The following is a 14,359-nucleotide window of genomic DNA, read 5'->3' on the forward strand; positions in this document are numbered from 1 at the left end:
ATTGCCTGAAGTTCAAGACTGCGTTATGTATTGTCTCACTGCTGATATATCACACACAACGTATCATGAATACTGTCACTTGTAACGATTGCAAGGATGCTTTTGTTAATCCATCTGGCATTCCAACTCTCCCTGAGGGTTCATTTGTTGCAAAATCAGGGCTAATCCATCCTAACACATATCTTTATCGTTTTGTTGTATCCTTGGAAGAATTATTCTTGAAATATTGTGATTCTCAGCATGTTTTTGAATGCATTCTGGATGGTGTTTGTCTAATGAATGTCACTTTTCCTTGCATAAAACATGGGAGTGAGAGATTGATGCAAGTTATCCAATATTTTATAACTCTACGAATGCAACAATACTGCTTACGCATGAATGCAGAACAAAAAAAAATGAATCAATTGAAAAGGAAATCAGCAAAATTTTATTCTACATGAGATTGAATTAATGCAAATTTGATTGTAAACCATTTTTATGAGGAGCTGGTAATTTTATCACTTAAATAAATATTTTATTCACCAATATGATAGCAATATGTTTTCCTTTCTTCAAAAATACCCAACTCACGTTTCAAACTAGTTAGGACCCTATAATCAAATTTGCCGCTATCTCACGACAAAGGCCAACTAGCGCCACTCGGCGCGGCTACATTAACGGCACGGGCTGGACGGCAGAGTGTCAGGGGGCTGCTATTCACCAACCCATGGGACCAAACCGTGGTCAACAAAAAATTCGGATGTGGCGCCCCAATTTTTAAGGGAGTCTCACGGAAAAGTAGCGTAAGTTCTTCAAAAATTAGGGTGCCACATCCGAATTTTTCGGGTGAGTCATTCGAATTTTTTGTTGACTACGGTTTGGTCCCATGGGTTGGTGAATAGCACACTAATTTGTGGTAGAATTTTTTCTCAGTGTGGAAAATAATTGAAACAGTAATTTTTTCATGTAAGACAGATAGTTCCATCTATTGGTTATAAAAGTAAGGACGTCATAGTGTGGCGGATGGCAGTGAGGTGGGGACGGTGGTCTGTGTTGAGAACGGAATGGGGCTTCGACTATTACTCACCAGATGTCGCATTTCCACATCTCATGATATCGCATTATTGTAATGGCCGCCGTCAAGCGTTGTCGACGTACCTCTTGCTTACGACTACAAGTAATATCGAGTCATCGTTTCTCATTATCCCCAATTTGGTAAACGTTAAAAACTCTTGTCTTTGCAAAAGTGTGAACAATAAAAATAAAAATCCCATTAACATTTTGAATCATAAAAAAAAGACTCCGGATGACTCTGACATCTGAGTGTTACTTTCGATGTCTTCCACTGTTTATGCATCAACAACGGTCACTTGTATCCAAAAATCCACTCCTTAAACAAACACCATCAACGCCCATGTAAAAGTGTTTTATATATTTAAAACTCGAGAAGATGGATAACGAGGAATAAACAGTAAATATATAAACGTGATATTCAAAGTTTATTATCAGTGTTCCACAACGAATAAACAAATGTAATATCTACGTGAGAGTTTCAAGGATTGTAAGAAAGTGTATGAAGTTGAAAAGAAAGTAGGCAGAAAAAAAACAGAAAAGATTTTTATGCTGCGAAAACAAATTTTTACAAACATCTGAAATGACTGAATCCAACCGTATCACCACCGGTTGGATTTCCCCGAGTCTTCCGTACTGACCCAACTACTCTAAACAATGTTATCAAACGTGTCAGGTTCCTCAAATACTCCAGGACCACCGGAGAGCCCAGAAAATCCGCAGAATAATCTATCAGGTCTATCATGTTTCATAACAGAGAATGCTCCAACAGTTTCCCTGGACGACAAAAAGAAATTCTGGCCATCTCGAGATTCTCCAGTTGTCTCTACGTCTCCAACACATTCAGAAAGTGAAATTTATTCACCATCCAGTGATATTGCTGACACTCAACCAGTTAAACGTAACGATATTAACATGGGACAAAGTAGTAAAACTCCTTCGATACCAAAATCACCTCCACTTATTATCTCTGCACTCCAAAAATCCTCTTCGAACTCAAATTATCGAGTGATTAATGGTGCAACTAATGAGTTAGTAGATGAAAATAATTCAACATCTAGTGCTTCCATTTCAAATAGAAAATTATCAAACGATGGAATTAAGAATAAATCAATTGTTAAAAATAGTGTGCCAAATCGGAGATCGGCATTGACAATAAAAACCAGTGATGCGCTGGATGAAAAGTGTGGTGGAGAAGGTAAGGAATGTAACATAAGTGATTTAATGGATTATTCACCTGAAAAGATAAAAGAACACAAGGCGATCAATTTTGATACGGCGTGTGGACAATTCCTAGTGAAAGACTTTACGACCAGTGATGAGAGCAATCGAAAGTTTGATGTTGATAAAAGGCGAGGGAGGATGAGTGAAGAAACGAGGGAATGCGTTAGTAATTATCTACTAACACACTCAGAATTGCCCACTGAACTACAGTCTTCCCAGCGGTGTTACAAGGATAGAGAACGAACTACTGATCCTTGGAGGCCTACTGAGCTTGAGGGATCCCTTGGTTATGTGGAGAAGAGTATTGGGGAGAGTGATGGAAGCAAGAGAAGGACCGGTGCGTCTTGCCAAGCGTTAAGACATGCTGTTGCCTCATTGAATCGACTCGATGATTTTCATATGGAGAAAATTGGAGCTGGCTTCTTTTCTGAGGTTTATAAGGTAAACAAAAAATTCATTATATTCTTCCAACGAAAGCATTCATTTCCAAACTATATTCAACAATTCTTCTTTCGTGACGATTTTTTTTTATTTTGTAAAATTACAAATTTACATGGATTCGTTACTTGGACGAGTGGCTGTTGGCAATAGATTGTCAACTGTTAACGGTTGGGAATCTTAGGAAAACACTATCGAGATACTTGTCAAAAATTTGGGCACAAGCCAAGTCCTCCGTTGACATTTTCTTCGTGAAAGTAAGCGTTACAATTGATATGTACGATCAATGTTACATGTTGGATGTTAATTTTTTTTCAATCATATTCACGTGTTAGAAACGTGTAATAAGACTTTCTGATTGGAAAATTTTATGGTCCATAAGAAACGTTCCTTAACATTTTTGTTTAGAATTTCTAAATCCGATATCACCAATTCTAAAAGTTGGTTTAAACCGTTAGGGCATAAAGTTCTCTATATTACCTGTCATGCTTTTTATTTGTGTAATTATCGATAGATCACAACATGGAATTGATCATGAAATTCTTGAAGTACCGCGTTCTACCTATAGAACTTGATGTGTCACTTGAATTTAATTTTGTTAACCCAAAATATTTTTAAATTTGAGTTTCAAATTGTATTGCAGAAACCGCTCTAAAGCTTTTTTTCAAAAATCCTGAAAAAGAGCAAACTCGTTTAAGGATGACAGATCACGATATTAATTCTAAGGGACCTGCCAGATACGCAGAAATAGTAATTTGTGCTAGAAGGGATCAAAAGTAATTTATTAATATATTTTGATAAAATACGTTCCCAAAATACTTTTCAGCCCTTGTAGCATAAATAATAAAAAACATGCAGTGTATCATTGGTAACAGTTGATCGTGCATTTTAATTCCATAATGATATTGACTGTGAAATGTGTTCGTTTCTCGCACCATGCTGAGTGGTTAACTGTCTAGCTTCAACTATTTTTCTCTTAATTTGGCAGATCCCTTAGAATAAATGTTTCGATCTATCACCCATCAACAATTTGTACTCTTTTCTATCATTATTTTTTTATAACCTGGGTTTCCCCTACAAGATTCTAAACTTAAATTTAGAATTATTTTACATTATCAAAATTAAATTCAAATCAAAGATTCATTCGGTAAATAGCATTTGCAGGTTTTAATATCTTTTTGGGAATCTAGGACCGATGGATCTCGAATTTCAAAACTAGGTTTAAATCGTTATGAGGTAGAGTTGATCACAACGTGAAATTTATTTATTCTACTGCAGAATATACTAGAACGAGATAATTTTTAAGATTATCAAAAAATTCACAACTTTTTCATCAACTTTCATTTTCAACGAGGTTATTTTAGTAGAAAAATTGGATTTGTCATACGCAAGTTTTTTAAATAAATATTCTGGTTTTGAAGAACTATAACTTATTTCTTTGTCCGAGATCTCCGGATTTAAGAAATTATTTTGGAGAGGGAGATACCTAATACAATTTGCAATCTGAAAAACTTTTAGTGAGTGAATGTATTTACTCTGTCTAGAGACGGTTATAGATGGATAGGGAAAATCATTCCAGCAATCAAAATCGTTTTTCGGTTTAATCTTAGATTAAGGATATTCCACAATTCACCAAAGCCAAATTTCACGTTTTTCAATTTTTTTGACAGATTATCCATTGGATTGATCTGAAAAAATATAAAATTTTTGTGTTTTGTCATTATTTAATGACTCATGAAGTTTTGTGGTGGTGCGGTTATTTTCATGCATTTCCTCTACAATTTTGTGATTCTCATTAAAAGTTTAGAAAAAAAACGCAGAAAAATGTTCGCACCACATTGAATAAAGCCACAGCCCAAAAATTTTATATTTTTTCACATGAATCCCATAGTAAATTTACCAGAAAAATGAAAAAACGTTAATTTTGGTGATATATGGGTGCAGAACACTCTTAATCAGACAGACTTGATTGATTCATGATTTGAATAAGTCTCGTGGTTCATTCCGGTCTCGTGAATGAAATTCATTATCATTAATAAAAATAGAGTAACACCTTACCTTTTTTGTAAACTAGTTTTCGAGTGCAACTTGAAATGAGATATTTGAAAATAACATAGAAAGGAAGAAGAGCACGTGTGATGAGTAATGTAGAGGTGGTACTTTGAAAATAGATCTTGTGGACAAGAATTTTGCAGCAACGTGGACTCACTCAAATCCTCTTTCCTCGTTTTCGACGTAGGTACTTGCATTATGGAATAATCATCAAAATTATCTCACATACTTACTAAATATTCTAAGTATTCTAACTAGATTAAAACCAACAAACTACAACAAATTATTGGAATCGATTCGCCTTTACGAATGAGTGATTATCATGGAGAATAGAATTGAACAATTTATGAATTGTGATTAATCAATTTACATTTATTCCAACAGAATTGTTTTGTATTATTCCATTTTTCCAGCTCTGTTTGCACCTCCGACGTTTACCTTTACATTCAATGGCTGACGATGCTCTTTCCTTGAGAGTGTCAATAGAGCATGGGGAAATATTCGTCAATTTTTTTATACTTGGCTTCTTGTTTGCAAGGATACAGTTATATGCGTCGAGTTTTTTTTACTCGAGACATTTTGCTGGCAAATAAAAAATGAACGAATGTTTGCGAATGTTTGGCACAGACAATGTCACAATATTTACCCATCCATAATGTATTTATTCTTATCGATATCTATCGAATTTTCACTTGAAAATGATTAAACAACTGTTTTGTATGAGTATGAGCCTTCGGTTAATTAATTAATGCTCATTATAGTTCAGAAAAAAATTGTGAAATTGTACCGGAAAACCCGTGCCAATTTACAGTTTCTTTGAGATCTGCAGCATTCCAAATTTTAACGTAATATATGAGCATTACGCAACTGAAATGCCAGACGGTGTCTTGTTGAATCATTCGTGATTCAAATCGGTAACTTATAATCTTAAGACTGCAGTAAAGATTGAAGTTTTGCAACTAAATATTGGGGTTATTTCTGCGATAGATGGTGGAGGGGGTACGAAATTCTTCATTCCGTGAAAAGATAATTCCGGGATCGCCGCATACTGAGAGTACCCGAGCGTAACCAACTCGGAAATTTTCTAAGCGAGAAGAAACCAATTAACCTGAATGTATCACTTTAGATGTGTGAACAAATCTGTGTGTCTTCATGATTGAAATTGACTTCAAACTTTTAACTTGATGAACCCCAATGATTTCAGATGTAATGAAGTCACTGAATTTAAAATGAACAGCACATTATGCACCAAGCCGGGGAAGCAAACGCGAAGCCGCGTTCTTTCTGTCATCAAATCACAAAAGGAATGTGGGTTATGTCATCCCGACGATCCTCAAAAATCACTGAAATCTGAGGGATAGCATTTTCCTTGTTACATCCAAATTAACAGCTTAACTTGTTGAAGTTATTTTTCATAGTATGTTACTCAGACGATAGTTGAAATAACTGAAAAGGTCAAAAGGGGCGGTCCACGGTACTCGAAAATTTATGACTTTGTCGAGTTATGCTTTAAAAATCCTGTTTATTTATTATCAACTTGAATGTCTACAAATTAAATAAATGCCGACATTTAGACGACGTTTGGAAGGTATTCCCTGGGATACCTTTTAAGAGAAAGAAGATAAGTAGCCCCTCTCTTACAATCTATAACATACTCTTTTTCATGGTTTAATTAGAAGTTCACTTCCGTCCTCTTGATGTCTTTCGTCTCATATTGATGGGTTGGCGAAAGAAAAATGGGATTTTAACTTGAATTCACGAGTCTAGTTTAGATTATGCCATCGAGAACTGGCTCATTAACTGGGTTGAAGGGTTGGAGCTAATGTCGTTTTAGAAATTGATGCTTGAAGACACTTTTCACCATCTGCATGCCTGCCTTCTAGCATTCAGCAATTCATCATCGCTGATGATTACGTTGATCAAGTCCTTCAGAATGAGACAATCCCAGGATTTCAAATTCGGATTGATGTCATTATCATTTTGCAGAAGTATGGCATCCCCATGCCAAATGAGGATGTTGACATCTCTTCTCTATATTTGAAAGGGATTAGAAAACCGATGAAATGTCAAAATTTGAGTGACCTTGAAGTGGCCTGTAAAGTCAATATTCTCTATGTCCCTGCGTCCTCGTACTCACGATGAAGAAATAGATAGAGCAGCATGCAGCAATGCTTTAACCAAATGGATGATATCTTTCAATCAAAAAACACTGAAAGACATTTCAGGATGTCCTGGAACTCTCATCAGTAGGTGGTATAATGTAATTTTCTCCGAAGAGTGGAATTTAGACTGTTAATTAAGGGAAAATAAATCCACTATAGACGATCAACGATAGATAATATTTATTTGCTGAAGTGTTAGTGGAAGTGCTAGGTATATATGAAAAGTAAAGTAATTTGAGGACTGCGGGATAAGAGGAGTACCATTCAACTGAATCAAGCCGATATTCGCTACTGTCCAGAGATGTGAAAAGTATCCTCTGGATGCACGGGAGTGTGTCTGTGTTTGTAGAGTAAGATACTATGAATGCCCCTGTGAGTAAAGTCAAACCGTGTGCTACACAATGACTTGAAAATTTTTCGTCTGTGTTGAACAATTGGGGAAGTAATTCGCATTGGCTCACTTCAACACGCAGCGCTCAGCTCGAACTTGACAAAATGACGGACTTATTTAGGGACTGAGCAAGCATTACCAATTAGGGTAGACGTCTTTCTCCAGCTTCATGAAGACTTCCAAGATCAATCTGAACATGTGGACGAAGATGTCATATAATGTATGGAGTGAGAAGATTTTACGAACACAGGAGACTAATTGCATTGTAATTGAATGATTTCATGCTAAAGTAGATTGTGGCCATCAGTTTTTTTCGGTTGCTTATCCCTTTTTCCATGATTTGTAATAGTGCATTCCACTGTGTACGATCGCAAAGGGTCGGGCGAAACGCTGGAAATCGAATGTGTCGAGATTGTAAGCCTACATCAGTTAATGATGGGACTATTGAATTGAACGCTCGAGAGAATTGGAAGAATCAATAAATCTCGCCGAAAAAAGGGCGGGAACAATATTAAGACGATCACAGAGGATGCTCATTTTCCTAGAAGGAAATTCTCAAAAATTATGAGGCATCTTAAGCTGGCACAGCCATTAAGAATAACGGGTTACAACCATCTTTTTTATTTTCTGAGACTTGAGAAAACTCAGGAATAAGGTTTTGAAATTTTCTCAGCAAAAAAATTCAGTAATATTGCAAATTAAAGGTGATTGGATTTTTTTTTAGAATCAATAAATACATTACTTGTCAATTAGTGTGATAACTTTATCTGAATTTTTCGGGTGAGCTTCGAAGGATGCCCTAGAGTTTGCGCAACCCTCAGACACGGAAAAGATCCTTAATAATTTTATAAAAAAATTATGCTGAACTCATCAATTGTTCATCAAGGTGATCACTTGAGCCAATGGGGTGAGAAAAGTTCCAAACTTTAGGATGACTTTCAGAGGACTTTCAGAGAGTTTTCTCAACCCTCAGACGAGGAGAACATGATGGTTTTATGTTTGAGTAATTAATAGGACTAAATTGCTCGCTATTAATGTGATTACTTGAGCCAACGGGGTGAAAAAAGTCCCAAACTTTAGGGTGACTTTCAGAGGACTCTCAGAGAGTTCTCTCAACCCTCAGACGAGGAAAAGATAATTATTTTATTTTCGAATAGTTAATAGGAGTAAATTGCTTGTTATTAATGTGATTACCTGAGCCAAGGGGGTGAGAAAAGTCCTAAACTTTAGGGTGACACTCAGAGGATCCTCATAGAGTCTTCTCACCCCCTTGGCTCAAGTAATCCCCTTAATTAGCGTGCAATGTATTCCTATGAATTACTCGAAAATAAAATAATTATCTTTTCCTCGTCTGAGGGTTGAGAAAACTCCCTGAGAGTCCTCTGAAAGTCACCCTAAAGTTTGGGACTTTTCTCACCCCCTTGGCTCAAGTAATCACCTTGATGACCAATTGATGAGTTCAACATAATTTTTTTATAAAATTGTTAAGGATCTCTTCCGCGTCTGAGGGTTGCGCAAACTCTAGGGCATCCTTCGAAGCTCACCCAAAAAATTCAGATAAAGTTATCACACTAATTGACAAGTAATGTATTTATTGATTCTTAAAAAAAAATCCAATCACCTTTAATTTGCAATATTACTGAATTTTTTTGCTGAGAAAACTTCAAAACCTTATTTCTGAGCTTTCTCAAGTCTCAGAAAATAAAAAAGATGGTTGTAACCCGTTATTCTTAATGGCTGTGCCAGCTTAAGTTTATTCTGGCACAGCCACATAAAACAAAAAAGAATGAGTTAAAAAAATTTTTTTTTCCAGAATAAATTATTAAAAAACTAGCACTTTTGAGATCTTTTGAACCTAGTCGATTGTGCTACAATGGCTGTGTCAGCTTAAGATGCCTAAAATTATGCCATAACTCTCATCCAGACAAACAAACTCCGTTTGTTTGTCGGGAGATTGTACAAATTTAGATTTGTTAGACGCAAATTTCTCTGCCTTCATCAATATAACGGTTTTTTAAAGATCGAAGCCTATCAGCTTTCGATAAGGGCAATATTGACTGCTTAAACAACTGAAGAGAGACTGAAACCTGTGGAGGACGAAAAAGTCTTTTTTTTTTAAGTTAAAAAACGATAAAAAAAAATTTCAACTTGCCAGTTTTTTCATGTCTAAAACCTGCCTAACGGCCGACTTAGGCTGGTGGTTTAAGCCTCTTGATTCTCAGTCTGCGTTAATCATCAAATGAGCCACGCCATTAACGTCGTAAACCAATGTCAAATCAGGTTTTCAAAAACGATGAGATCAGGCCGGGGTAGGGCCCAAGTCACTGAGCTTATTGAGCTAAGGGCTACTCAGTCCTGTTCTCATCGCCTCTGAAATTCTTATCAGGGTTATATTTCTTTCCTTTACCACGACTATTCATCCACGAATTTTTTCAATTTTTTATTATTGATTTATAGTGTTGAATCCCATATTGATGGTTATTTACACTATCAGCCATATTAGTAATTACAGCACTGAATTTCCTAAGCCCAACTTATTTTAATGTCAAGTAATTTTCGTTAAGTTATTTTCAAACTTAGCATTATATCTGTAAGTTACATTTGTAACTTCAAGTGTTTACATATCTCTTTGATGTAATCAACATCTATTGCCTCTGTAAATTTTCTTGTAGTGTACAGACGTTTACAATTTTCTCTTTCTAATTAATTGATTAGTTCGGACCGTTGTTGGTAATCCACAAATTATTTGCTTCAAATTATTGGGCCAAGGTATAGCTCCACCTCAGAATTTTGGACAATTTTTTAATTTTATTTATGGAGCTGCTGAAAATATCGTCGGGACACAAACGAGGCTTGAAGCATCAATAAAAAATTCTTAATATCGCTGCTTACTTCGAATGAAAAAATGGGATTTATATTGCAAATTATTGGAAAGTTTAAAATATCCGTTCCTTGGGACAGTCTCCCTCTGCCGGTATCGGTCGAATCAGGGTGCAGAAAAAATCAGGAGGGAGAAAAAATCGAATTAGAACGGGTAGTTTCATTAAGGTAGTACTCCCGATACATCATGAGTCATGCTGGAGTATTGATTAGAGATTTTGATTAGCGCGGTAGTTTAGCTTAGCAATATCGCTCAACGCCTTGCACGCCTATATGATGCTTTTCCATGTATGTGTTGTGTTCTGAAATGAGAGCTTACCTAACCTGAGTAGCGTTATTGCCACATCACTTAGTTAATTTAATCATTTATAGCCCATGAATCAAAATTTTTTAACACGCAAAACATTTTTGAATGTTCTGGAACATGTAAAAACGCTCGGATTTTTTTTTGAGATTTTCGTTTTATTATCAATATATGGCCCTCTTATTGATTCCTCGAAGTTTCTAGAGAACGGTCACTAATTCATGCAGATAATTGTTTTATTTTATCATTCTCTAAGCTATTTTCTAAGCGGGGAGAAATATAAGGTTCGAAAATTTTCCACCAAAATCAGAGATACCTTTCAAATGCCACGACCATTTGAGACGTGTTGAAAAATCATTGTCTAATATATGTTCTTCGTAATATCTCGTATCTAGATCACATCAATTAAAATCTAATTGGATTCTTAATTTTGCAAAAATGTCGAGTAAATGGATTTTCTATAGAAAGTTGAGTGTTCGGCAGCTAATGATTCGGATTTATTAATTCAGAATTCTGAACATTATCATACTGTTACCTCCCTTGCCATGAGCCTTATGATGGTGCTAGCAAATTTTTCCATTTTATTTTATCGACTGTCAAGCCTTACCAACAATTAATACATAAGTCCCAAATTAGAAAATATCCTATTTTCTACTTCTTCACTGACTGAATTACCCAAAACTGAATATTTAAGAAACTCAAAACCCTGGAATATATTTTTTCATGGGAAAGGTATAAAACTACTTTTCCCAAACTCACGGTCAGATTCTAAATAAATTTGATGCCACTGGGTGTAATAATTATTCCAAAAACAAGCAACTGATTTTTTCTCGTAAATCCGCACGTCGTAAAAATCACCGAAAATGATTCGAAAACTAGATAACTGCTTGAACCCTAGAAATATTATGCAAACACTGCGAACCCCAGAAACCTTAAGTACAGTAAATTCTGAAGAAACCTCCTCGAATCTCAACGATCCATGGGACCAGAATTGACCAGCTGCATCCTAATCATTGAAACGTCAATCCCAACCCTCCAACTCGACGGCTGACCCAAAAGTCAACCGTCCTGCCTCCCTACTACCTCCAATCAACCAATTCTATCCTCTAAACCAAGGCGCGTATGCACCCGCGAGTTTTCCCAAGGCACCCTATATAAATATGTAGATTCACCCCAGAAAGTTACCAAATTCTCAGCCAGTATCCAAGTTCAAGATCAGTGAACCTCTTTTAAAAGAAGACAGTCAATCTTTTCCATCAATCCTAACTGAATATTTTTGCTAAACTCGAATCAAAGGATTCTTTAATTTAAAGTTCGATACTGTTAACAAATAAGAAGTTGTTCTTGTACAACCAGTTGAAGTTTAAACAAACAATTGTGAATCAAATGAAATATTAGATCCAATTAAAATTGCTAAATTAAAACTAGTTTAACCCGTGGCTTAATTGATCCGCCACGCATAGTGACCTTGATTAGTGGAACCTACCTAACTTCACGACATCTATAAGGATGTAACAATACAATCTAAAATCATAGTTAATTGGCAGTGTCTACCTCACGCATTTTTAACTTATGCGCTCTGAAATGATAATCCCATGTAATAGGATGAATGGTGAACCTTAAAATCTGTCACACTCATTCCTCACTGTTAATTCATTGGTCACGAGTTACACTAATTTGTACCCGTACTTCATCTTTCATTGGGGCGTATGTACCGTCCTGTACACGAGATTTCTCATGGAGCATATACATAGCGTGTCATCTATCTGAATTTACTTCAAGATTTTGTAAAATTTGTAATGCCTGTAGTTCAGAGTCTGTCTGACCTATGAGTAATAATAACCACGGAATTTATGAATATGAATTTCATCAATTGTCGCTGTATGTGGAAAATTATCCTCCAGTAGGATAAAATTTATTCAACTTTTTATAAATTTTATTATTTTTATATAAATCTTTGCTAAACGTCAGAATAAAGATTCCTCTGAAGTGGATTATGGTACACTTTCATCCTTCCGTCAGGCTAATTTTTATTAAAAATTCCTCTCTGTGTACACATGGTATGACCAAAACGGAGTTCAGTCAATAATAATAATGCCATAGTTGAGTTTGAGAATTAGATTTCTTTTTATTTATTAAGAAATTAATTTGGTTTTGATTGGAAATCAAGCGAATAAAACGCATCGATTCCACAATTCTTAGCACGACTTCATCTGCGAAATGCGATGACCCACATTTCAAATTTTGAAATTTAACCAAATCAGCAGTTCGACTGCATTGACCGAACTCGAACTTTTCCATTTTTCAGAATTAATCACCAGTCTCGACCCAATTTCATAGACGAACGTGTCAAGGGGCAAACACCTCGAGATATTACTTGGTACCTAATTCCAATATCAGTTAAAATTTCGCTGACCGGCGGTTAGCTGCAATCTGACTATTTCGGGAGTAACATTGATCGCAATCACGCACACCTTCGTAATGATCAATCCCGCCAATATAATATATCTTTCCAAATTTGGGAAACGAGCTGCGAGTTGTTACTTGGTAGCAACGTTCTGAGTGGAAATTTCGGCTTCATAAATTGTGTTATCATAAATTCGTCCAAATTCAACACCACAATCTAATCATTCAAGTATACAAATATGTTTTTCTTATTAATTATGGTAAGAATTCATGGAGAGAAGTAATATAGAGTGATAAAAAGATTCATCTTTTTTTTTGCTTCATAAATATTTTCAAGTTTGTTTATTCAGCTTTGACGCATTTGGCTGGATCAATTCCGAATATATCCAAGGCATTACATGCCTGATCAAGTCTTGATTAAGTTGTTGGACCACTACTTGATCCCACATTAAGTCTGGTTTCGTCGGAACTTGAACCTGCGCTAAATTTCTATTCGGTTTCTTCTTAATGGATAGTAGAAAATCGAGTTTTATGGGAAACCAACTAATTAGGGATAATTCTAAGACCCTGAAGATCTTGACTGACTTCTTTCTTGATTCTTGATTCTTGATAGACTTCTTTCTTGATTCTTGATTCTTGACTGACTTTTTTCAATAGTGAAATTATTGAGAAAATCATAAACAAACGTTTTTCGGAGTGAGATGCAACAAAGAAAATTTTTCGTTTGATCAATCTTAAAAAATATCATTCATAATCTTCGACATGATTGCATAACCCATAAAAATCACTATTTCCAAACAGACTTAACAAAAAAATAATGCAATAGTCGAGGCAGGAAATGTGGTGTTAGCGATCGTTATGAATGAAAGAAATGAAGTATTTTCAAATCCTATATAATAAAAGAGATGGGCCACTAATCGAACATGGCGGATCTCATGGGGATAATCGATAATTTTTCATTCGATTCGATAATCGAATGGGACCCCTGATCTAACAAGTGATGAGAACGTCATCAACGTCGCGGCCGCTTGCGGCCGCGGCGGCGCTATCTTCTCCTATTATATAAAAAGCATGGACTGGAAAGTGTCATGGCGGAGAGCATGTAAAATTGACGATGCTCATTGGCTGAAAAAAGTGTCATGGCATTATGTGAAATTGATCATTCTGATTGGCTGAATAAAAAGTGTGGCGTTATTTGGGGGAATTTTCATGCAAATCCTCATTTTTTCATGTAAAAAAAGGAAGGCGCGTCACAGGCGACCGCTGGCGGTGCACTATTCCATGAGTAAAGGAGGAAGAATTACACGCATGCCACGGTAGATGGCGCCGAACTAACAATCCATAGAGCATGACAATCGAGGAGGTATTCGCTGAAATTGTAAAATTCGAATTTTTTGAAAATGTATCAGGGGAGCATGACAATCGAAGACGTATTCACTGAAATTGATAAAC

The 14,359-nt window shown here is 35.8% G+C and overlaps 1 protein-coding gene across 5 annotated transcripts in view; it reads left to right on the forward strand.

Moving 5' to 3' along the window:
* The first annotated feature begins 1,104 nt into the window (after positions 1–1,104).
* LOC105269354 (Dual specificity testis-specific protein kinase 1) overlaps positions 1,105–14,359 on the forward strand; it is a 38,308-nt gene continuing 25,053 nt past the window's right edge. For all 5 annotated transcript variants that reach the window (XR_892428.1, XR_892429.1, XR_892430.1 and 2 more), the window contains exon 1: positions 1,105–2,715. Coding sequence is in view for 2 of the 5 variants with exons in the window: in XM_011309506.1 (XP_011307808.1) it covers positions 1,708–2,715 (1,008 nt within the window). In the remaining 3 variants the exon portion in view is untranslated. The remainder of the gene's footprint in view (positions 2,716–14,359) is intronic.

Source organism: Fopius arisanus, unplaced genomic scaffold, assembly GCF_000806365.1.
Source record: "Fopius arisanus strain USDA-PBARC FA_bdor unplaced genomic scaffold, ASM80636v1 scaffold00068, whole genome shotgun sequence".
Taxonomy (NCBI): domain Eukaryota; kingdom Metazoa; phylum Arthropoda; class Insecta; order Hymenoptera; family Braconidae; genus Fopius; species Fopius arisanus.